The 26,270-nt window shown below is 40.6% G+C and overlaps 1 protein-coding gene across 5 annotated transcripts in view; it reads left to right on the top strand.

Annotated features, from left to right (window-relative positions):
* Positions 1–26,270, top strand: part of IQGAP2 (IQ motif containing GTPase activating protein 2) — a 304,162-nt gene that overhangs the window by 37,934 nt on the left and 239,958 nt on the right. For 3 of the 5 annotated variants that reach the window (XM_001146396.6, XM_009448991.4, XM_063811148.1), the window contains exon 2: positions 20,423–20,522. In XM_001146396.6, the coding sequence (XP_001146396.1) occupies positions 20,423–20,522 (100 nt within the window). Of the gene's footprint in view, positions 1–14,568; positions 14,716–20,422; positions 20,523–26,270 lie in introns of those variants that run through there. The other 2 variants (XM_063811150.1, XM_063811147.1) reach the window with 1 other exon arrangement.

The following is a 26,270-nucleotide window of genomic DNA, read 5'->3' as shown; positions in this document are numbered from 1 at the left end:
TGGTTTCCTCATTTCGTGAGCGGAAATAATAGTACTTTATTCACACAGGTTTTGTGAGGAGTTAATTAGTTAAGTTGTGTAAAGGGTTTAAGAGAATGTCTAGCACAACTGTAAGTGTTCAGCAGTGGTTAGCATGCTTTTTATTGCTGTCATTATCTTGACAGTCTGAGATGCCCGTTTATTCTTCCTGCCACTGTGTAATCACATTCATCTATAAGTCTTGTCTGTCACATTTTAGTAAACTCTTTTTTACTTCCCGGAAGGAATCAGGAATTAACTACCTAAAGTACCTACTTTTGAAGAGGTTGTGTCTAAGTCACGGGATATGAGAAAAAGAACCAAAAGAAAAAGAAGGAATTAAGAGCCTGGAAGAAAGCGAGCATGTTGGTAAGAGAAGGTACAACTGTAATAGTGCTACTTCTTATAAAGCCAGTGGCAGGATTCGTGAATCTCAGCGGTATGTTTGGGCTGATTTTCGCTTCTGGTTCTGCTCCCATTCAAGCACTACCTTTGATCTCCTATGCTGTTAATACCTGTTACTTTTCCACCTCTTGGTTAACTTTGTAGACTGAACTGTTGCAGATGAAGAATCACTCTTGCATCAGGCATGTAAAAGATATCAAAACTAAAGAAATTTTGCCTTCCTTAAGAAAGCAAGAATGAGAAATCCCCCTGTGCCATCCATAAAGAGGGCATTCAAAGCCTGAGTGTTGAGTAGGAGTTACAGCAGAATGGCACATGTGGAATGAAGTTCAGGACTTTGAGGACTAGGAAAATGGTACTCAGCTTTTCTCGTATTAATGCCTGGAAGCAGGAAGAGCTGTTCTACCTATAAAATGGGGGTTGGGGAGATCCTACCCATTAGCGAGGGAATAGCCATGGGAGGAAAGAAAGGAACTGGCAAGAAAACAGGGACCCAAAGCCTGAATCACTCATAGATGAAGTAGCTGAATTCTTATCTATGTGATCTTATCCCCCCATCAGATGAGACATTAACACAGAGTTGTCTGAGGCAGGTGGAGAAGGTTAAGGGAGCTATAAAAGCGTATCGGGCTACAGTGCTTTCATTGAGAATATATATGCATTCTGTTTCTCCATTTTTCTTTGGAGGATTTAATTCTTTTCTTCCTGTCTTTCCAATTAAAATGAAAACCTATGGTATGATTTATTACAAGAAGCTTTACTTAACTTCTAATAGTCTGATCTCATTTCCTTGAATAAAAATGACATCACAGTAAAACTAGATTATAACATTTTTAGGCTTTGACATAATACAGACCTATGAATTGACTTAACCCACTGAATAGTTATAGAAGTGAATAACTAAGCTGTCTGTGTAATGGGGAGGGAAAGGAATGTGAATCCTTTATCACACGAAGTAAACCAACAACATAGTACAGTTTTAGAGCCACAAGGCAGATATGAGGACGCACCTGGTCACTCATGCTACCTTGCCCAGGGATAAAGGGTTTTCACCTAGAGTGCATGTAAACATCTCTACTTGCTTACCTGAGTGCCTATTCAGCTGTAACCCCAGTTCTTTCTTATTTCTCCTACATTTAAAATCACTTAACAGGCTGGGCGCGGTGGTTCACACCTGTAATCCCAGCACTTTGGGAGGCTGAGGTGGACATATCACTTGAGATCAGGAATTTGAGACCAGCTGGCCAACATGGTGAAACCCCGTCTCTACTAAAAAATACAAAAATTAGCCAGGCATGGTGGTGGGTGCCTGTAATCCCAGCTACTTGGGATGCTGAGGCACAAGAATCACTTGAACCTGGGAGGCAGAGGTTGCAGTAAGGCAAGATCGTGCCACTGCACTCCAGCCTGGGTGACAGAGTGAAACTCTGTCTCAAAAGATAAGAATAAATAAAATAAAATCAGTTAATAATATGATACCGGAATAAAGACCACACGTAATCTGCTCAAATCTAAAGGGACATGCAATGGAAGCTTAAATACACCATGTTGTAGTTGAAAATTGTTTTAGGAAGGAGCTGGACAGTGAGAACGCTTATTGCCCTACAGAGAGTGACATGTCAGGATTTATAGTCAGAAAATATGTACAAATAGTCTCCAGAGTTTTAAATCATCTGCTTATTACAGAACCTCATTTCAACATAACAGTTCTCTGGTGTATGAAATGGATGGAAGCAAAAGTTATGGTAGATTTACAAACCAAAATTCAATTATGTCTCATTTTATGTATATGAGAGGATGGCATGCATCCATAGTCCCAGCTACTTGGGAGGATGAGACGGGAAGATCATTTGAACCTAGGAATTCAAGTTCAGCCTGGCCAACATAGTGAGACCTCATCTCTGAAAACACCAAAAGTTTTTTTGTTTTTTTTTTAATTAAAAAAAAATGTGAGAGGACAGAATGGTATATTAAGAGAGTATGAGTTTCAGAATCTGACCCCTGATTCTGGCCTGCTTGGCACCCAATCCTTGGGCAGGTTTCCAGCTCTCTGAACTGTTTTCTTCCTCTGAAAATAAAGCCGTCTCTCTAGCCAGGGTTGTTAGAAAGATCAGTACTTACATGTCAGGCCACTAGCACACAGCCTAGTAAATTAACAATGGCAGCTGCTATGGGACATGACATTTCATGTCTGAAACATATCCAGGGTTTTGTCAAAGAGCAAGTGTTCAGCTATAGTCTTTATTGGTGAAGTTTTAGCACATTTATTGGGCAAACTCTAGTTTCATGAGATACTTATATAAAGTTTTAGTTATTGACACTTTTTTCTATTTCATAGCCACATTGGTATATTTTTTGCTTATAATTTGGCTACAGGAGGGGATTGAATATAGAATTCACAAGTCTAAACTTGTGTGTAAAGTTGGCTTAGTTTCATCTACCAAATTAGAATGATCCTGCCCTCCAAGTGTATTGTAAAGTGTAATAGAAATAAATGGGAGAGAAGGCTCTTCCTCACAATAGTAGAAAGAATTATGGAGTTAGAAAATCAATAGGCTGGGTGCAGTGGCTTATGCCTGTAATCCCATCACATTGGGAGGCCAAGGCAGAAAGATCACTTGAGCTCAGGAGTTCAGGACCAGCCTGGGCAACATAGTGAGACCCTGTCTCTATTTAAAATAAAGGAAATTAAAATAATAGAAAGAGAAAATAGATGCTTACATCAGTAAATACAAGTGTTTTTTTGTTTGTTTTGTTTTGTTTTTTGAGATGGAGTTTCACTCTCGTCACCCAGGCTGGAGTGCAGTGGCACAATCTCAGCTCACCGCAACCTCTGCCTCCTGGATTCAAGTGAATCTCCTGCCTCAGCCTCCCAAGTAGCTGGGATTACAGGTGCCCACTACCACACCTGGCTAATTTTTGTATTTTTAGTAGAGACGGGGTTTCACCACGTTGGCCAGGCTGGTCTCGAACTCCCAACCTTAGGTGATCCGCCCACCTTGGCCTCCCAAATTGCTGGGATTACAGGTGTGAGCCACTGTGCCTGGCCAAAATTGTTATTTTTTAACAACTTTCTGAGTGCTTGGAATTATGAAGGCAGCATTTTAAATTTTTGAAAGTATTTCCCTACACGTTAACCTAATCTTAAGCCACTAATACTGTTTAAGATTTAAAATTATCTTGGCAGTCGAAGAAGTAAAATCCAGAAAAGGTAAATGACTTGCTCAAGATGGTTCCTGCCAAATCTAGAACCTTCATCCCATGGCCTCCTGGGATTGGGTTTTTTCATAGACTATCGGCTTAAGTGCTTTTTGGAAATAAAAGAAAATGTAAATATATAAAAGATAAGAAAGCAAAATTGTATCTTCTCTGGGGTAGTTTAGCAGTAGTTCTGTCTTAAAGAGAATTAGACCAGAGAGATACCATTTCTAATTTGAAACTCTTTGGTTCTGTGAAATTGGTTAAAGAGGCTAAATTTGATACAAGATCTGTCTCTATGTGATGAGCCCTTTGAATATTCCTCAGTACATCACGGTGAGGGGTGGGTGGCCTCGTGTCTCTAGGACTCTTCCAGTGGCGTGTGAGCAATAGCATCTGTTACCGTTTCTACGTGAAATGATTGGCCAATCCCACAGGTTGGGCTGTCTCACTCACTGAGAAGCAGCAGGGCAGAGTGGTTAGGGAAAGGTGATGGAGTTGGATACCAGCATTTGTGTGTCTGCTCTGGCCACTTGCCAGCTGAGTGACTCTGGACCAGGATAATAGTGAAGATGACAATAATAATAAAACCTGCCTCATAGGGCTGTTGTGAAGATTAAATGAGTTAATATTTGCAAAGAATTGAGAATAGCACCTGGCATATAGAACGTGCTATACAAACATTTTTAAACTGTGGCAAAAATTGGCTGTTTTAACCTTTTTTATTTTTTTTGAGATGGAGTTTCGCTCTTGTTGCCCAGGCTGGAGTGCAATGGTGTGGTCTCGGCTCCCTGCAAACTTCGCCTCCTGGGTTCAAGTGATTCTTCTGCCTCAGCCTGCCGAGTAGCTGGGATTACAGGCGCCAGCCACCATGCCTGGCTACTTTTTATACTTTTAGTAGAGATGGGGTTTCACCATGTTGGCCAGGCTGGTCTCGAACTCCTGACTTCAGGTGATCTGCTGCCTCAGCCTCTCAAAGTGCTGGGATTACAGATGTGAGCCGCCATGCCTGGCCCATTTCAACCATTTTTAAGTGTACGTCTCTGTGGCATTAAGTACCTTCACATTGTCGTGCAGCCAACATGAACGCCCCGTTCTCTCCTCCCCAATAACCCCCAGCAACCTCTATTCTACTTTCTGTCTCTATGAATTTGACTACTCTTGGTACCTCATATAGGTGGACTCATACAGTGTTTCTTTTTGCGACTGGCTAATTTCACTTAGAATAATGTCCTCAAGGTTTATCCACACTGTAGCATGTGTCAGTATTTCCTTCCTTTTTAAGAATGAATAATATTGCCTTGTATGTATATACCACATTTTGCTTATCTGCTTCTCTGTTCGTGGACTCTTGAGTTGCTTCTTCCTTTTGGCTATTGTGAATAGTGCTGCTATGAACTTAGGTACAAATATCTGCTGGAGTCCCAGCTTTCGCTTATTTTGGGTGTATACCCAGAAGTGGGATTGTTGGATCATATGGTAATATTATGTCTAAGTTTTTGCAGAATTGCTGTACTGCTTTCCACAGGAGTGGCACCAGTTTATATCCCTACCAGCGATACACGCAGGTTTCATTTTTTTCCACACCTGCACCACCACTCGTTTTTTTAATGCATTTTTTAATATGTAAAATTATTGGAGGAATTTATTAACCAGCAGTCATATATCCAGTGTTGTTAAGTTGTTGCCTTAGTCTTTTTAAAGAGGAATGAGTAAAATATTTTGACGAAGGAAGATTTGGGAAATCTTCTGGTTAATCAGATGCTGGTTAATCAATGTTTACCAGCAAAGCCCTCCTTCTGTGTTTCTAGAACCCGCCTTCTGTGTTTCGTCTAACCTCTCCTTGATCTAATACTCCCACCCCCATCCTTTGCACTCTACTTTTAAGGAGAAAGGCAAGTCATAGGTAGTAAGTTTATAACAAGAATTCGTTTAGAACCAAATGGCTTTTTGGTTTATGTACTGCAGTGTGTAAAAAATGGGTTGGCTCAGTTTCATCTACCAAATTAGAATGATCCTACCCTCCAAGTGTATTGTAAAACTTTTATGAACAGACTTAGCATATCCAGCATAAAAGTAGCCCATCCATGAAAAAAGATGTGGGGAAAAAACAGATGGAATGAGAAAGTTCTGGTTCCTCTCTGGCCTGTGTTTTCCCTCTGGCCTGTGTTTTCCCTCTTGACGTGCTTCCTTACTTTGTGAGCACAAGTTTCAGTGGGTGCCAGGGGCACCAGTGCATTAAGAAGGTCATGTCTATTTTGCGAGTAGTTTCCAGAAGGCTTTGTGGATCACAGAGATTGGTAGTAACATGGGGCATAGCCCAATTCAGCAGGAAACAGTTAAGAGCGGTTGTCGGCCAACCTCCCCAACAGCACTTGGGTTTTCATGTTGAGAGCAGGGACTGAGAGACAGGACTAGCTGGATTTCCTAGGCCAACTAAGAATCCCTAGGCCTAGCTGGGAAGGTGACCACATCCACCTTTAAACACGAGGCTTGCAACTTAGCTCACACTCGACCAATCAGGTAGTAAAGAGAGCTCACTAAAATTCCAATTAGGCAAAAACAGGAGGTAAAGAAATAGCCAATCATCTATCGCCTGAGAGCACAGGGAGAGGGGCAGTGATCGGGATATAAACCTGGGCATTCGAGCCAGCAATGGCAACCCCCTTTGGGTCCCCTCCCATTTTATGGGAGCTCTGTTTTCATTCTATTAAATCTTGTAACTGCAAAAACAAACAAACAAAAAAAACATGGGGCATAGCCACGTCCGTCGAGAGCTGCCAGAATCGGTGGGTCGAGTGTCTTGAATAAGATGCTTCTTCCCAGGAATGATGCCTCCCAGCTGGGTTCCCTAAGCTGCCTGCACATGTTTGACCAAGTGTGAGCTAAGCTGGGGTGGGTGCTTGGTTGGTTAAACATGAAGTTGCTTATGTGGCCTGAGACCTCTGTGCTGTTAAACCAGGAGCTGCTGGTATGCAGACCTATGCAGCCCGTGGGGTACACATAGCACATCTTCTCAAAAATGCCAATTTTACTAAGTTTGGGGGTGGGAACCCCTTCTATTTTAAATACTGAAACACAGATAAATTGTGGATTAAAATGAAAAATGGATGATTTTTTTAAAAGGGTGAGACAGACATGATACTTTATGCTAATTGGACTTTGAGCTGTGCCCCCAAATATTCCTTTTCACCCCTTGTTCATTCCATGTGTTTCCTCTCTTCTGCATGTAGGGTTTTCTATGGAAAAGCTTATTGCTGCACAATTTGGGAAGCCTGGGGATGTGTGGAGGTCCAGAGAGACTCAGAAAGGCTGGTTTGCATCTCCTAAGGGTAGCGTGGCTGGTAAGAGTCAGACTGCTGCATGGCTGTGCTCGCCATGTGTCATCTGTGATCTTGGACAAATGGTTGGGCTGTCTCAAGCCTCTGTTTCCACTCTGTAAAGTGGGAATAATACCAGTGTCATAGGATTGTTGTGGGTTAAATGCTGTGCAATGAAGAGGTGCTGGTGCTGGCTTTGTCTGTGTCTGTGGAAGGGTGGATAAGGAGATGAAGCCTCACCTGCTGCTTCTATTAGTGCCTCTCCTAGCCCTCTATCCTTACTTATTCATGTAGCAAGGTCTCTACATGCTGGAATTCACAGCCTTCTTTTATTGCTGGATCTCTTCTCTCTGCCCTTTGTCTCCCCTTAGATAACTCTTAACTCCTCCAGACCTGATATCAAGATGAAAGGAAGGCTGGCTAGGGGTCTGGAGTAGCTGAAGATCTGGAGTACCTGAAGACTACTCCAGAGGACTTTACCTCCAAGGGCAAGAAACCCATCTGGTGTGCTGCTCAAGGCTCTCCATAAGTGGAAGCATCAGGATAGTAGTGGGTGGAGCACTAGGAGAGGAAATGGGGAAGCAAGGATTTTGAAGGGCAGATGAGAGCCATTATCTTTAATCTCCATCCCCATTCCCATGGGTGCAGCTCTAAACATGTTGCAAGAAAAAGCAGATCCACGTGGACTATGAATACTGGTCAACTGGCAAAATGAGCTTGGTTTGAGTATTTAAATTAATAGTAATTATTATAATATCATCAGTGACTTAACAATTGATGCCCAGTGAACTGTACATGATTCTCTTGCAGGTATGTGTATTATTAGGTGTTCCAAGTTAGCCACCTTGAAAGAACTTTTATCAATAGAATGAACATCTGCCCAGCTTCTTGATTTTGAGCTGTCACCTGATCTTCTCACTTTCATCTCACAACCGTACTCCTCTCATCTCCCCAGCTTAGAAACAGCTGTAAAATGACCTGGGGGTCTCCCTTCACCTATTCTGGAGAAGCTCAAAGACTTGGAAGGGTGGAGGGGAATGGCCCTCTTAGCTGTGTCCATAAAACAGAGACTTTGAAGGCTGAGGATTGGGACAGAAATGCGCCTTGATGTGTGTGTACAATTTCTCTATTCTTGTCTTCACTTCTCCAGATGTGTTTTGCACCTAACTTCCTTTCTCTCCCCTCCTTCAAACCTGACTTCAAACTCTCCTCATCTAGAAAACTGGCTCTGATTAATCCCATTATTGAACAACCTCTTTTCCCTCCCTCGGCTTTTCTATTCTTTCTACTTTAATGAGTTGGTACTTTTTCCAAAGGAGCTTTATAACTTTTCTCCAGCTGTTAAATTGGTCTTCTCCTGTTAGATTGTAAACTGAGGTACAAAGTCCTTCTTCCACCTTATCCCTTTTCTCTACCCATGAAGTGCCCTGCAACTATTTAAACATTAGTTAGAGACTTTGCCATGTATCAGAAGAAACACATTCTGTTGTTGTATTTATTGGTTTTAATTATAAAGCAGTTGGAATGCATTTTAGGATTCTGAATCTCCATAATTCTCTGCCAGCACTTTGCACCTAGTGGACCATTAGTAGGAATAATTTTCCATCCCTGCCTAGCTTCATAATTGTAGACACTTCTGCTGCACAAATGCTGGCAGGGCTCTCATGACTTAATTCTGAAATTGTATTTAGTGGCTAATACACAGAGAAGATTTGGCTATCTCCTCTGGTCTGCAGCTGACATGTGGCATGAGGGAATTTACATACAGTACCACGATCCAGTTCCCAGCCAAGAATTAAACGCCTGGAGGAGATCAGTTATTTAAATCTGAAGCAGTACAGCATGAATTATATTTAAGGTAGTTGCTGTTCTGGCTCTTGTATAAAGTTCTTTCAGCTCTGGGCTAAAGAATCATAATATCTGAAAACCTTCATGTCTGTTGTTATGTTTATAAGAACATCCTTTTCTAAACTTGGGACCATTTAGTTTCTGAGAGCAGTGGTACTGCATGTTAGAACAAAAAGCACACAACAAGCCAAAACCAAAATGTTTGCAGCTTTGTTGCCCTAGTGGGGTAAATTCTTTCCCATGAGAGAGCTGTTCTCTGTGTATTTTATACACTTTCCAAGTAGTTTACACAATCACGGGTTGTATACGTTATCTTCAGCCTGCAAACTCGATGTGAACCTCACCCACTCTTGCCAACCCAACTCCCTTCCCACATCAGCCATTCCATTTCCTCCTACTGCTTCCTGTGCTGTTGACCTAAAAGAATAAAAATGTTTGCACTAATATAATAGGGTACCTCCAAAACATAAAGGTCAGTGAAAACTAAACAAAAACCAAGAGTAGTTTTAAATACACACCAACTCTATAGAGCAATCTATTAGCTCTAGGACCTTGAGTAAAGCACTTAACCCATTTGAATCTTAGTTAAGTGGAGGTAATAATAGGTAATAATATTTGTCCCATCTATCTGATGAGAGCTGTTTTAGTCATATGAGAGAATTTATGTGGTAGCACTTTATAAATATGTACTACTTCTATGAAACTGAAGAGCTCAGCATGTTTGGTTCAAGTCTTGCTGCTTGCTGTTGGCACCATATGCAGTGTTTTATGACTTCTCATGAGTCTGGTCTCCTTACAAACCCTAAATGTGTGGACCCGAGCTGATTTTCATATCCTACTTAAACCAGAGAAACTTCTTGCTAATGAGAACTAGCCTAGGTGGCTTTAGTCCAGAATCTAATCACATTGAAATATATTCTTGATCCATGACTGTATTGTCAACATATCCCCATTTGCATAGTATGATCCACTTGAGAGCTGAGTTTTTGGCAATATTTTTTAAATTGCCCTGAATCATGTGTTAATTCACACTCACTAACAAACAGCATATGCTTGCATTAATAGCACCCGTCTGTTCAACATCATAGTCTTCTAATTGTGTCTGTTATATTAAACTTCTCTTCCAAATATAAGTTTTGACTTAAAGTCAGCTCCTTAGTATATCCCTGGAACAGTGAAATGCCTTTATGTTTTGTCCCCTTAATTGTACAAGCTTGTCTTTATGTAAATTGGCATATTGGGGTGACTTTCTGGTGCCAAGCCATGGCTTGTTTCCACCTCCACCATCTGAAGTCACGAAGTGTGCTGGCTGTTACTTGTTGACTTCCTTTTTCTTCCCCCGTACCGTGCTCCTCTTCCTCTTGTTCCTTCTATTGCCAGTCCTGCCCATGCAAAGCATCACCATGTTTTTCTTTCTTCTTCTAATTTGGATTTCATGTCACACAGGCTTGCTGCAGCCTTCTCGTCACTGTCCAGGTTAGGTTCCCTTCCATTCATTCTCTTTCACTCACCTCGTACCCTACCTGTTTTCTCCCATTAGCCTGTCACACCCAAGCTATTAGAAGGCCGTTGGGCCTTCTAATAAGATATCATGGCATTAGTCATCTTCTGATCACTTCCTCTCTGCTGCCTTTGAACTTCTGTGATTTTTAAAAATACAGTAAAACTGACTAAATATTCATTGTACATTTTGAATGACCATGATCCTTTTCTAGAAGTTCAGATAGATCAGTTAGATGCATGAAAGCCATCCTTTGCAGTGGACCTGGTATTAATGCTTATTCCTCATTATTATTATTATTTTTTTCTGTAACTGAACATTAAAACAAATTTAGGCTGGACACAGTGGCTCACGCCTGTAATCTCAGCACTTTGGGAGGCCAAGGCAGGCAGATCACTTGCGGCCAGGAGTTCAAAACCAGCCTGGCCAACACAACGAAACCCCGTCTCTACTAAAAATACAAAATAATTAAATGAACGTGGTGATGTGTGCCTTTAATCCCAGCTACTTGGGAGGCTGAGGCATGAGAATGGCTTGAACTCAGGAGGTGGAGGTTGCAGTGAGCTGAGATCACACCACTGCATTCCAGCCTGGGCAACAGAATGAGACTGTCTTAAAAAAAGAAAAAAATTTAATCTATTGTTATTTCTGATATAGATATAGTAAAGTAATACAGGTAAATGGTATAGAATATTTGGAAAATGTATAAGAATTAAAAAAAAAAAAGAACAAATCTGACCTCAGGTGATCTACCCGAGTGCTGGGATTATAGGTGTGAGCCACCACGCCCAGCCCTTGTTTTTTTCTTTTTTTTTTTTTTTTGTTTGTTTGTTTTTATTATACTTTAAGTTCTAGGGTACATGTGAACAACGTGCAGGTTTGTTACATATGTATACATGTGCCATGTTGGTGTGCTGCACCATTAACTCATCATTTACATTAGGTATATCCCCTAATGCTATCCCTCTACCCTCCCCCCAGGAAGGGGGACAGCCCTTGTTTTTTCTTTTGATCTTATTACAACCCTGGCATTCCTCGTGTGGTCTAATTTGTCAATATTGAATATTAATTTTTTTTCTTTTGCTGGACTATATTTGAGATTTTTGGATCTCTGAAAAAAAAGCCTATAATTTTACTTTTTATACTTTCAAGATAGTAACATTAATTTTATGTGGTTTTCAGGGAAAAACAAATTCACACAAATCTATCTGCTGATTAACAAGATATCTATAATAATAGCGACACTCTCAGAAAAGCAACACCCTCAGAAAAGCCTAATGGCTGCTGATGTCATCAAGCATTTAAATGCAGGGAGATAGTGGCACTTCAGTTTAGTAGAAAGATCATGAACTTTAGAACCAGTTGTTTTGAATCCCAATTCTGCCATTTACCTGTTTTTATGATCTTAGAATTACCAAAGACTGAATTACCTAACCTCTCTGAGTTTGTTTCGTATTCGAAAAATGTATTTTCCAATCAATTCCTATTTTTTTTTTTTTTTTTTTTTGAGATGGAGTCTTGCTCTGTAGCCCAGGCTGGAGTGCAGTGGTGCAATCTTGGCTCACTGCAACCTCCGCCTCCCAGGTCCCAGTTAAGCAATTCTCCTGCCTCAGCCTCCTGAGTAGCTGGGATTACAGGCTTGCGCCACCATGCCTAGCTAGTTTTTATATTTTTAGTAGAAACGGTGTTTCACCATGTTGGTCAGGCTGGTCTTGAACTCCTGACCTCATGATCCACCCGCCTCGGCCTTCCAAAGTGCTGGGATTACAGGTATGAGCCACCGCACCCGGCCTTCAATTCCTATCTTAAAGAGGAATGCAGGGACTAAGAAGTAATATATGCAAAATATGTGATGTAGTAAGTGCATGTTAAGTATTAATCCTTTCTGTCTGTGTTTTTTTATTAACACATCATAAAGAGCTTACATTGATTAGAGGAATAAGTTATGTGCTGTATAATATACAGAAAAAAACCCACTTGTAACCAAGAGATTGTTTTGTTTTCTTGCATGTACCATTGAATCATGTGTGATCTATTTTTTCATTTTTCCTAATAGTCAAGGGAAAATTAGGCCAAGGCTCACTGTTCCCTTGTCTTCTAAAGCCTCCAACTTTGTAGGAATATCCTCTGCTATTTTACTATTTGGGGTGGTTTTTGTGAGGATAGGGACAGGGTGTTAGCAGTGACTTGCTACTCCTTGGGAACAGCCCAGAGGACTGTTGTTATAAGACCTGCTGATTCTGCTTAACAGTTGTAAAATATTATTATTCCTATGGGGTATTAAAGTTTATGTAAATATCTGGGTCTTTAAACTATTCATTATCTATAGAGAATAGGGAGAATTACTTTAGGATTGGTTCTAAATAACTTGAGACATTTTGCCCTGACCAACAGTTCAAGCATAAAAGGTTCATACCGAGTCATAGGGAGTTGAGGTTCTTTCCCTTCTTCTAAATATAGTAGAAGCTTATCCAAACTACAGATTTTTAAATTACCTTCTGTTGTTGGAGTTAAATTTTTTAAATTGGCCTTGGAAACTTGACACTTCTTTCTTACTGAGATCTGTATGGGGATGGGAGGACAGAGTGTATAGGAGCAGGCAGTGGGCAAATGGAATTTTCTCTGTGCCTACTTGGTAATAAGTAAGAGGTTTGGTTTCCAAACTGTGTCTTGAAATTGTAATTGTCCAAGAAATCCCAAATCTAGGAATCATTGCCTATAATTCTTCCAAATTAAGCAGAGTTCTAGATACACCCCACCCACAAACCCAGTCTGCAGGCCAGCCCTCTGTATATGGGCCTTAATGTCTCCATGGGCTGCTTTGGGTTTCTAGATAATGAAAAAAGAAATTAGATATATATATTTTTAATTATTATTATACTTTAAGTTTTAGGGTACATGTGCACAATGTGCAGGTTGGTTACATATGTATACATGTGCCATGTTGGTGTGCTCCACCCATTAACTCGTCCTTTAGCATCAGGTATATCTCCTAATGCTATCCCTCCCCCCTCCCCCCACCCCACAACCGTCCCCAGAGTGTGATGTTCCACTTCCTGTGTCCATGTGTTCTCATTGTTCATTTCCCACCTATGAGTGAGAACGTGCGGTGTTTGGTTTTTTGTCCTTGCGATAGTTTGCTGAGAATGATGGTTTCCAGTTTCATCCATGTCCCTACAAAGGACATGAACTCATCATTTTTTATGGCTGCATAGTATTCCATGGTGTATATGTGCCACCTTTTCTTAATCCAGTCTATCATTGTTGGACATTTGGGTTGGTTCCAAGTCTTTGCTATTGTGAATAGTGCCGCAATAAACATACGTGTGCATGTGTCTTTATAGCAGCATGATTTATAATCCTTTGGGTATATACCCAGTAATGGGATGGCTGGCTTAAATGGTATTTCTAGTTTTAGATCCCTGAGGAATCGCCACACTAACTTCCACAATGGTTGAACTAGTTGACAGTCCCACCAACAGTGTAAAAGTGTTCCTATTTCTCCACATCCTCTCCAGCACCTGTTGTTTCCTGACTTTTTAATGATTGCCATTCTAACTGGTGTGAGATGGTATCTCATTGTGGTTTTGATTTGCAAGAAATTAGATATTCTTATTCAGATTTACACAGTGGACCAAATGAATTTTTCTCTTGTGTGAAATTTATAAATAATTCTTCTATTCTGGAAAGACATCCTGGGTTTGGAGACCCAGGCTTGGTTTAAAAACAAATGAACAGTCTGGTGCAGTGGCTCACACCTGTAATCCCAGCACTTTGGGAGGCTGAGGTGGGCATCCCTCAGGAGGTCAGGAGTTTGAGACCTGCCTGGCCAACTTGGTGAAACCCTGTCTCTACTAAAAATACAAAAAAAAATTTAGCCTGGCATGGTGGCGCATGCCTGTAGTCCCAGCTACTTGAGAGGCTGAGTCATGAGAATCGCTTGAACCCACGAGGCAGAGGTTGCAGTGAGCCAAGATCGTACTACTGCACTCCAGCCTGGGCAACAAGAGCGAGACTCTGTCTCAGAAAAAAAAAAAAAAAAGAACAAACAAAACCAACAAGTGTTAAGTAGATGTTTGTAAGTATGAAAAAAGTTTGGGGACTTTTGTATGAAAGTGGGATTAAGGAACCCTCTTTCATGTGTAGATCCTGATGCCATGTACATTGAAAGCATATTTGCAGAAAAGGATAAATTATTTTCGTAAAGCCTAAACTATCTCTCCATGTTCCTGTATAATTATGACAAGCTTCTTAACTATTCCAGGCCCTAGTGACCTCACTGCAACAAAGAGGGTATTGGCAGCCAATCAGGAACTCTAACTCTTGTTGGTAAACTTGTCTTGTCACTGTTAGTTACCCTCACTTCTCCACCTGGGAAATTCTTCTAATGCCAAACTTGAAGATTTGGGGCTTTGTGTTATTATGGTAGGTGGCCATAATCGCTTACAGCCTTGTCTAACCCGAATATCCTCTGAAGTTGTGTGTTGATTTATAACTTTGGAAAGTTCTTAGAAATGTGTCATGGGGGAACAGTTCCAGGGATGATGTGGAAGGCAGGCTTTCCATAAAGTTCCCCTGCCCTTAGTATCTTGTGTGACTATTATGAGAGCAGCAAACTTCGTAGGACTAAACTTGGAAGGACACAGCATCTCTGCCTTGAAGCACAAAGTTGAGCACACCATTCAGCAGCCTTTACTAAGCACCTATTATTTCCTTTGCCCTTGGTAGGGATATAGAAATGGATGAGACTCGAGGGCCTGTGCTCAGTGTCTCATAATTTTAGTGTCTTGATGAAGCCATGTTTTTAACATGGGGGTGGCAGTCTCTTTCATTGTTTCAGATTCTTTAGAGTGCCTGTGAATACGTATTGGTTTACTAACAACTTCGGCCTAGGGTTTGCCTATTTTTCAAAAGAAAATTCAGTTTAAGGAAGTTTGATTATGTGGTCCTTTAAAGCTTAAGATTAAGCAGTTGTGAAATACTTTTGGAAGCTGGTATGAAGCAGGAATGTACCACGGGTCAAATTTACAGAGGGTATCAGCTTACTTGAAATCTTGGACTTTAGGTTCTCTCATCTTTATATTCCATTCTCCCATTCCCACCCCAGTTTTAGTGTCTTGGAATCAGTTCCCTTCCTTCTACTGTGTTCTTTGATGTATAAATGCCATCTCTGATAACTATTCTTTAAGTTGTGAGAGGGGGCAGATATCCTTTTAGGTATTTTCTTCCAGATAAAAGCAGTTCCCAACTCTTAGAAGATGGTTCAATGAACAATTGAAATGAATTATATATTCAAGTATACTTAGGATTCCTTGTAGAAATTTTGAAACACATAGAATAACAATGTATATTTATAATGCTAAGGCTGGGCACCATGGCTCACTCCTGTAATCCCAGCACTTTGGGAGGCGTAAACTGGAGGACTGTTTGAGCTCAGGGGTAAGTTCAAGGCCAGCGTGGATAACATAGTGAGACCTTGTCTCTACTAAAAATAAATAAAGTTTAAATTTTTAAAAATACAAAATAAATGCTAAATTGTGGGCATATTTTTTTCTTTCTTTCTTTCTTTCTTTTTTGAGACAGGGTCTTGCTTTGTCACCCAGGCTGGAATACAGTGGCGCGATCATAGTTTGCTGCAGCCTCCACTTCATGGGCTCAAGTAATCCTGCCTCAGCCTTCCGAGTAGCTGAGACTATAGGCTTGCACCACCACACTCAGCCAATTTTTTGTATTTTTTTGTAGAGATGGGGCTTCACCATGTTGCCCATGCTAGTCTCAAACTCCTGAACTCAAGGGATTCATTCACCTTGGCCTCCCAAAGTGGTGGGAGCTACCCCAGCCGGACATATTTCTATGAATTGGTAATTCCTGGTTTTCTGCTTTTCCTTGAAGAGAAACACCCTAAATAATACCCTATTACAGAACAGATTCCAAGCCCTGGTTTTGGGGCCTCTTGCCAACCCTCCCTTCAATATATCCCTCAAATCTAAGCATTTCGTAATTATGCCAAACTTTCAATTGTTTAATAAAAACTTTGAGAGACCTTTTGAGTCATATTCATCACTTTGTGTTCCATCTCCATAATAAACTGGCACCAAGCAGCCACTCAAATGTTTGTTGAACAAATGAGTGAATTTTAATACAAAGTGTATGGTGGCCTTGGTGTCTCTGTGTGAAGGTAGCAGGTAGAGAATAGGGGAAATTAAACAGTGACCATGTCAACTCCTTATTGAATTAGGTAGATTTTGGGCTATTTTTACATTGGATTTTTTACGTATTCTTTGGGCAATGGACTCCTAAAGGACTCTTTCATTTCTAATTTATACTTCTATTTCAAAATACTCTCTAACAACTTGCTTTCATTCTGCTCCTTGAATCTGTGAATAAGCCTTATTGTATAATTTTCATAGAATGCAATTGCTTTGAACTGTCATCTGATGCTACAAGTGGTATTTTGTGTTGCTAACACATCAGAAAGCTGTGTTCTTCACAATGTCCTCATGTTTTTTGTGGTTCATGGCAGCAAGTAAAGATGAACTGTGGAGGTTGCAGTTAATCAAGTTACTTTAAAATGAAAAGAATTTTGAAGCCACTTAAATGACCTGCTTCTTGGGCTTGGCAGTGACAAGTCCCTTCCTGGGCCCACTTAGATTTAACAGCAGGAGGTACTGGGCAAAGAATAAGGGCTGCAATGTTGACAGACCTTAGTTCCGGCCCTGGCTTTACCATTGACCCAGCAAATAGCTGTGGGCAGTCCCTTTCCCTTGCTTGACTTTGGTTTCCTCATTTATAGGAAAGAGATAATGCCTATCTCTCAGGGTGATCATGAGAACCACAGAACCACAGAACCACACAGTAACATATGGAAACATCCTTTATAGGCAGTAAAGCCACATCTTAAGTGAATTATTTTATTAGCTCCATGATGGATCTTTAAATGACAGGGTTATTATCCATGCCAGTGGTTCTTATCAGAAGCCACTACTTAGTAAATATTGAGTAATGCAGAAATATTTGCAGGCAGTCTCTGTGGCCCAGAAGGATCTGCTTTTGCTGTTAAGATTTTCTCAAATTCCCTAACCTTCCTAGACTTACAGTTTGACAGTAGATTATGAAAGGTGTCCTCTCCCATTCAAGGAAGGTGAGGCCAAAGTGTGTGTAGTTAGAAAGTCAGTGGGCCAGGCAGAAGGTCAGAAGGCAAGGAATGGATATGTACAAGGAAGTCCCATGAGGGTACACATTTTTTATACTTATTACCCTGTGTCTGGTGCTTTGACTCACATGTGGCACATAGAACCTATGAATTGAACATTAGTTGAGTAAAGTCCACAGAATGGTGCTATCTTTGCTCCATTAATGATCATACTCTTATTGAGTGTAAATAAATAAAATTACCTCACAGAGATATTTTGGAGCCCTTTGGGAGCCTTTCCCGATAAGATATTTTATTTTTTCATCGTATATTTTTACAGAGCATGCAGCCTGTGCAGGGAGGTGTGCTGGGCACCATGAGGACACAAATATGTCTTCTAGGAGTTTACTGTTAACCAAAGCAGGATAGGAGGGCATTTTGAGCTGAGACAATCAGGAAGACTTTGGGAAGAAAAGTGCCCACTGGGTCAAGCCTGGAAGATAGGTAGGATCCCACTAGATGGGGTCAGTATGTTGCAATTGCAATTTAAAGCTTTGTGGGTGTATATTTTAATTCACACATTAAGTAAAATCTCTTATTTGGACAGGATGATAACAGAGTTTGGGAGCCCCTCAGCAGCTGTCCTGGGCTGGTACAATCTTGCATGGTTTGTGGAGGCAGTTGTGGGCAGAGGCCGAGGGACGGGGTTCTGCTGGGGCTTCTGTCTCCTGCTGGGGGGTTAGTTGAGGCTGGAAGGGTGCAGCAGCATAAGAAAGATGGGGAGAGCACCGCCTTTTTAATGTGACCCCAGTGCCCACTCTTCCAAGTTGGGGATGGTGTGACAAGCACATGGGCTCCCACTAGGAGTTTTATTTTGGATCCAAACCTTAGTGTTTCTGAAGTACTATAAAATGAAAATATCCTGTCAGAAATGGGAAAGTCTTTAAGCTGAAATTAAAAAGAGAAACTGGAAATCATGAGGTATCTTGGGGATTAACTGTTCAGAACAGTAGAGATGGAGGATTAGGTGATGGTATGTGAGTGTGGCAGGTATCATTTAAGAAAACACAGGGAAAGAAATATAATTTTTTTTTTGAGACAGAGTCTCATACTGTCACCTAGGCTGGAGTGCAGTGGTGCTATCTCAGCTCACTGCAACCTCCGCCTCCTGGGTTGAAGTGATTCTCCTGCCTGAGCCTCCTGATTAGCTGGGATTACAGCTGGGATTACCACCACGCCTGGCTAATTTTTGTATTTTTAGTAGAGATGGGATTTCACCATGTTGCCCAGGCTGGTCTGGAACTCCTGACTCAGTAATCTGCCTGCCTCGACCTCCCAAAGTGCTGGGATTACAGGCGTGAGCCACCGTGCCTGGCCTAAAAATTATAATTTTTAAAGTCTATTCATTATGCAGTAATGATGAGCTCACTTAGTGAGGATTCACTGGAAGGTAGTTTTTCTGTACACGTAGAGTGCTATCTATGTGCAAGGAGCCCTGACAAATTCGCAGGAGACATGAGGATGATCAAAACCTTCCTCTAAGGATCCCCTAGTTTGGAGAGACAGACAGACTGATTTACAGTGGGGGGCTTTTCTGATGAGTGATGTAATAAAAATGTGAACTAAAGTGCCAAGGAGAGCCAATGGATTTAGATTCAGAGATCCATGGAATTTTGCCTGAGATGATGTGAAAGGCACCACCTGCAGAAGGTGGGAGAATGGCTTTCCAGGCAGAGAGAAGGGTGGAGCAGAAGCACTCAGCGTTGGAGGGAGTGGTGTGGTCCTGGAACACGGTGCTGCCTGGGAGCTCTGGCTAAAGTGTGGGCTTCCTGGATGTGGGGAGATGCAAAGTGCTCTAGAACTTGTTCTGTAGGAAATAGGGGAGCCATCAAAAGTTTTGAGAGGGGGAGTAATAAGGAAGATGCTTCTGTTGGCCATGGGGAGAATGAGTGGAAGAGGGGTAGTGGCTGAGTGACTAGACCTGTTCTGAGAGTTTATGGGAGAGACATTAAGACCTGGACTCTCGCAATGGAGGTGCAGAGGAAGATTGAGAGCTTCTGTACTTTTCTGAAATGTGAGAGCTCAGTTTTAAAGTTTAGATTGGACTGAGTTTATTAAAGAAAAAGAAAATGTTTTTGACAGATGTCAATCTTTGTTGACACCCGTTGGTATCAATGCTGTGGGGTGAGGTCTCCATGTTCAAGGAATGGAGCCACAATGGAAAATTGGGAGTGGTAGGAAGGGGGGTGGGACAAGGATGAGGACATCCATGGAAGCTCCTGCCCGTTTGCACACTGCTTTTTTTTTTTTTTTTTTCTGAGACTGAGTCTAACTCTATCGCCCAGGGTGGAGTACAGTGGCGCAATCTTGGCTCACTGCAACCTCCACCTCCCAGGTTCAAGTGATTCTCCTGATTCTCTTGCCTCAGCCTCCCAACTAGCTGGGACTACAAGTGCCCCCCACCACACCTGGCTAATTTTTTGTATTTTTAGTAGAGATGGGGTTTCACCGTGTTAGCCAGGATGGTCTTGATCTCCTGACCTTGTGATCCGCCCACCTCCGCCTTCCAAAGTGCTGGGATTACAGGCGTGAGCCACCGCACCTGGCCTTGATTCACTTGTTAGAAATAATACTGTAAAAATAAAAAAACTAGCCAAGTGTGGTGGCGTGTGCCTATAGTCCCAGCTACTTGGGAGGCTGAGGTGAGAAGATTGCTTGAGCCCAGGAGGCTGAGGTTGCAGTAAGTCATGATGGCACCACTGCACTCCAGCCTGGGTGACAGTGCCAGTTCCTGTCTCAAAAAAATAAAAATAAAAATAAAGGAAAAGAAATGATATTGTAAAATCCAAAGGCAAATTTCTCTCTCTGCCTGGTATTTCAATACTCCTGTCTCTGAATGTTAAATGTTCAGCTGCATATGATTTTTTTTCTGATTGATTGTCTCGGGTGTTTAATGAAGACTGCCTTTGTAAATCACATGTTGTTATCCTCTATTTCTAGCTATTGTGGACGATGAAAGGCTCTCTGCAGAGGAGATGGATGAGAGGAGGCGGCAGAACATTGCTTATGAATATCTGTGCCACTTAGAGGAAGCCAAAAGGTAAGATCCAGACTTAGTCTATTTGTGCACCATCTCTTGGAGATAAGCTTTGTGATAAGGGCGTGGGATTTGATGACCAGAGGGTTCTGAAATGGGCCAGCAATTCTAAAGAGTTGTCGTAGTTGGAGATGGCCAGGGAGAGATTCTTGCCTGCACTCAGTGATTTAGATTTGGCCAAACCTCCCATGCCAGGAGACCAGTGGGCTAGGGGTGACCCCTCCACACTCTGCTCCACCCCTGAGTCACAGCTGGGTGCACATCACACTCCTGTGCATATGCTACATAGTTCTAATAACTCATTTGCAGTCTTGTTGGCAGCAGGATAATGGGAGAAGAAGCATCTATTTCTTGCAAATGGTTGGGCAGAGTTGAGAAAAAGTTGATGCCACAGCCAAAGTTGAGGCACTAGGAGGAAGGCAACTATTCGTTTCCCTGCCTCGGAGCCTCCCAGGAAATCACGGGGCCAACTGCAGATTGTTTCAAATTCTTCATCTCACTGGCTTGGATGTAGAGGAGCAACAATGACTTAAATCAACTTCCTTTTTCCCCAGAGCTTCCTTGGGTCTTTTCCCCACTTGCAGCCCAATGATGATAAATGCCCAGCAGGACAGTGGCATATCAGACTGAAGTCCATCAGTCCCTAAGTAGGTTTATGACAGCAATCTCCTCTTTAAACCGTGGGTGTGTGGCCACTTAGGGTATATTGTCTCTAAAATCACATTGACTCTTTTAGGCTTTTTAGATTAAATAAATGTTGCGTTCTCCAAGGAGAAAGTGAAGATAAAGAGTCCTAAGTGCAAATACTTTCCTCATGAGAGGAATTGAGAGAACTTTATCCTTTGTGGGGCGAATACTACAGAGTTCATATACCATGAGTTAGAGTTTGATTGAATGCTTTATGCCAGGGTGGAGCGACAGTATTGTTCCCTGGACAAAGATATGTTCCAGCCCTCTTAGCTATATAGAAATAAATACTTGGTTAAATGGTCACTGGTGTTAATTATCTCTGATCACTGATGAATGGCTATCTACAGAACTAGAATGATGAGGTTTTTAATCAGTATTTTGGTGACACATGCCCTAATTTGACATCAAAATTGCTTTCAAGGGGTTTCTCAGAGTTGTTTAATATTTTAGTAGTGTCACGTAACTTTCTTTAGGCTCTAAAAACCAAGTTTTAAAGATTGTTTAACATGTCTGTGAAGTCTACAGTTAGGTTGCAGGATGCTAGCGATTCACTATCAGTCTAAGATCATTAAAAACATGCTTTTAGTCAAGTTGTCGCAAAAAAGTTAGATAAGGAGATTAGTTCATAGGCATTAAAAAGAAGTGGTCCCAACCACTCCTGAGGCTAAGGTGGGAGGATCACTTGAGCCTGGGAGGTGGAGGCTGCAGTGAGCTGAGATCGGGCTGCTGCACTCCAGCCTGGGTGGCAGAGTGAGACGCTGTCTTTAAAAAAAAAAAAAAAAGGAAAAGAAAGAAAGAAAAAGAAAAGAAAAAATATACTTTCAGTGAATAAGTTCAAGGAGATAGTAGAAAAACTTACTTTTCTATTGATACTCACTTTACATTCTGTTTTTGCCTCCTGTTTTTAACAAGTGGGAAGGGGTGTCATGTAGAGGAAAATGATATGTGATTGGGAGTTGGTTTACCTAACTTCCTGGTCCCAGCTCCACCACTTACACAAGCAGCTTGACCTTCCACAGACCATTTAACCTGTGGGAAGTTCAATTTGTCCCCTCTGTAAATGAGACAACCAAGATGATGTTACTTATTGCCCTACTTATTCATGGATTCAAGGATTTTTAAAAAATCATTTAAAGAAGGTGAAAGTATTCTGTAAGCTATAGTGCCAGTCAGGTTTATGGTGATAACATAAGCAAAGTTTTCTCCTCAGTATATTGAAATGGTATAAATGTAGCTTGAAAGCTTGTCATCTTCTCTAGTATTTTTGAAATTCTGTAGTTGAATTTTGTTTCAGAAAGTCAGCATAATGATTATTTCAGATTCTTTGAGGAAAACTTTCCTTGGAATAGTTTCATGAAAATAACTATCAAAATGTACAATTTTTCCTCTAAGATGGCTTTTCATAAATTTATTTGATAAGAGTATATTAGATGTAGTATATATTTATGAATCTTTTATTAAGACACAAATACTTTTTTTCTTTGTGCTTTTTCTTTTTTTCTTTCTGAGATGGAGTCTCACTCTGTCGCCCAGGCTAGACTGCAGTGGCGGGATCTCAGCTCACTGCAACCTCTGCCTCCTGGGTTCAAGTGATTCTCCTGCCTCAGCCTCCCAAGCAGCTGAGATTACAGGCGCTCACCACTACACCTGGCTAATTTTTGTATTTTTAGTAGAGATGGAGTTTCACCATGTTAGCCAGGCTGGTCTCGAACTCCTGACCTCAAGTGATCCGCGCACCTCGGCTCCCAAAGTGCTGGGATGACAGGCATGAGCCACTGTACTCGGCCAAGACACAAATACTTTGAAAGAAGCTGATTTTTGGTCATGGATTATATAAAAATTTGTGGCTACTACTAGACATATAGTTGTGCTGATTTAAGAAAGCATAGTGCACAGAAAACTCATGGTCTTGAATGCAAGAAATACAGGAAAGGGTGAATTTGTCTTTCTTGAAAAGATGAGAGGATTTATTGCATGATTCTTTTAAAGTATTAGTACCTTTGGAATTTGTGATATTGGGTTTATTATAATGCACATATGTGGGTTCACATGAATGGAGTTGACTTAGAATATTGAGTTTCTACTAAATTGTATGCTTGTACTGTATATATTCATCTAGGAAGTGTTTCTTGTTTCTGATTTTGGTTGAAATGACTTTATTGCGTTTTAATTAAAAATGTATTGGTTCTGTCTTTGCACCTGTTTTTCTTTCTGGAGGTGAGAATTGGAAGGTATCTAGTTTGTATATCCTGTAACTTAAGATTTTTACAAATTGAGAATTATAATATTCCAGTATATCTTTAATTTTGGTTTTATTAATTTCAAAATTCTATAAAAAATCAGGCCATTGAAAAGTTCTTTATTCAGAGGGGACATCACTACCAACATTACAGAAATACAAAGGATTATAAAGGAATACTATGAACAGTTACATGCCAATGAAAACTTAGAGGAAATTGAGAAATTCCTAGAATGACAAGCTACTAAAACTGACTCAATAAGAGACTTAAACATCTGAAAAAAACTAACATAAACAGAATGAGACTTATAATAAGTGAAGAGCCTGACTTAGAAATCAGAAAACTTCCCACAAACCCAGATAACTTCACAGTAGAATTCTGCCAAATGTTTAAAGAAGAATTAAGAGCAGTCCTTGCAAACTCTTCCAAAAAATACGAAAAGAGAAAACATTTTCCAATTCATTCTTCTGAGGTCTACATTACCCTAATACCAAAACCAGATAGCCATCTCAAGAAAACTAAAGACCAATATCTCTTATGAATACAAATGCAAAAATCCTTAGCAAAATACTAGCAAATCAAATCCAGCAACATATAAAATATATTTAATACCATCAAGTGAGATTTATCCTAAGAAGCAAGCTTGGTTTAAGACCTGAAAGTCAATATCATAGACCATATTAATGGAAGAAAGGACAGAAGCCATATGATCATCTCAATATATGCAGGAGAAACATTTGATAAAATCCAGCCCCCTTTCTTGACTTAAAACGTTCAACAAACTAGGAATAAAAGAGAATTTCAACCTGATAAAGGACATCTATGAAAAACCTACAAGTAGTACCATACTCAATGGTGAAATACAGGAATAAGGATGTTTTTTCTTACCACTTCTGTTTAACATTGTACTGGAGATTTTAGCCAGGCAGTTAGGCAAGAAAAATAAGCAAAAGCATCCAGGTTAGAAAGGAAGACGTGAAACTATTTCTAAGGGATGTTATCTGGTTTATAGAAAATCCATAGGAATCTACTAAAAAACAGAACAGAAGAAAACACTAAAAAAACCCCACCACAATGAGTCCATCATGGTTGTAGGATACTAGGGTAGTGTGTAAAAATTGCATTTCTTGACATGAGCAATAAGCAATCTGAAAATGAAATTAAGAAAGCAATTCACTATATGATAGCATTAAAAACAATAAAATTCTTAGGAATAAAATTAACAAAAGAAGTACAAGAATTGAACACTGAAAACTACATCACATTGAAAATTTTAAAACTCTTAAATAGATGGAAAGACATCTCATGTTCATGGATTGGAAAATAGCATTAAGAAAACAATGGTCCCAAATTGATTTATAGATTCAATACAGTTTCTAGAAATATTCCCAGCTGCCTTCTTTTTTTTTAAATGGAGAAATTAAAAAGCTGATTCTAAAATTTATATGGTGGCCAGGTCTGGTGGCTTGTGCTTATCTTCCAGCACTTTGGGAGGCTGAGATGGGAGTATTGCTTGAGGCCAGGAGTTTGAGACCAGCCTAGGTAATGTAGCAAAACCCTGTCTCTGCAAAAAAAAAATTTTTGAATTAGCTAGATGTGGTGGCATGCACCAGTAGACCTAGCTACTCTGGAGGCTGAGGCATGAAGATCACTCAGGAGGCTGAGGATGCAGTGAGTTACGATCACACCACTGCACTCCAGTCTGGATGACAGAGCAAGACCTTGTCTCAAAAACAAGAACAAAAAGTTTATATGGAAATGCAAGGAATGCAGAATAGTCAAAAGTGTCTTGAAAAAGAAACGCAAAGTTGGAGGACTCATTTTTCAATTTCAAAACGTACTTACAAAGCCCACAGTAATTGAGACAGTGTGGTACTGGCATAAGGATATGCATGTAGATCAATAGAATAGATTTGAGAGTCTAGAAATAAACCCTAACACTTCTGGTAAACTGATTTTCATCAGCAGAATAAAGGCAATTCACTGGGAGTGAGAGAAGATGCCCTTTTCAACAAAGGATGCTGACTACTGAATGTCTCCATACATAAAAATGAATTTCGACCTCTGCCTCACACCGTATACAAACATTTTCTTAAAATGGATTATTAACCTAAATGTGAGAGCCACAACTGTAAATCTCTCCAGAAGAAAACAGGAGTAAATCTTCGTAGCCTTGGGTGTTAGGCATTGGTTTCTGAGCTATGACACCAAAGCACAACCAATAAAAGAAAAACAGATAAATTAGACATTATAAAAACTGAAACCTTTTTTGATTCAAGAGATACCATCAAGAAAGTGAAAAGACAAATCATGTGTCTGATAAAGGTTACATGTATTCAGAATATACAAAGGATTCTTAGTCGGGTGAGGTGGCTCACACCTGTAATCCCAGCACTTTGGGAGGCTAAGGCCAGCAGATCGCTTGAGCCCAGGAGATCGAGAGCAGCCTGGGCAACATGGTGAAACCCCATCTCTACAAAAAAATAGAAAAATTAGCTGGATGTGGTGGCACATGCCTGTAGTCCCAGCTACTCTGGAGGCTGAAGTGGGAGAATTGCTTGAGCCTGGGAGGTGGAGGTTGCAGTGAGCTGAGATCACACTGCACTCTACTCTAGCCTGGGTGACAGAGCAAGACTCTATCTCAAAAAAAATAAAAATAAAAATAAAGCACTTTTAAATTCTACATAAAGAGTTAATAGCCTAATTTTAAAATGGGCAAAAGTTCTGAATAGACATGTCTCCAAAGAAGATACACAAGTGATCAATAAGCATATGACAAGGTAGTCAACATCATTAGTCATCAGGGAAATACAAATCAAAA

Source organism: Pan troglodytes, chromosome 4, assembly GCF_028858775.2.
Source record: "Pan troglodytes isolate AG18354 chromosome 4, NHGRI_mPanTro3-v2.0_pri, whole genome shotgun sequence".
Taxonomy (NCBI): Eukaryota; Metazoa; Chordata; class Mammalia; order Primates; family Hominidae; genus Pan; species Pan troglodytes.
This window is presented reverse-complemented; position numbering and strand designations above follow the sequence as displayed.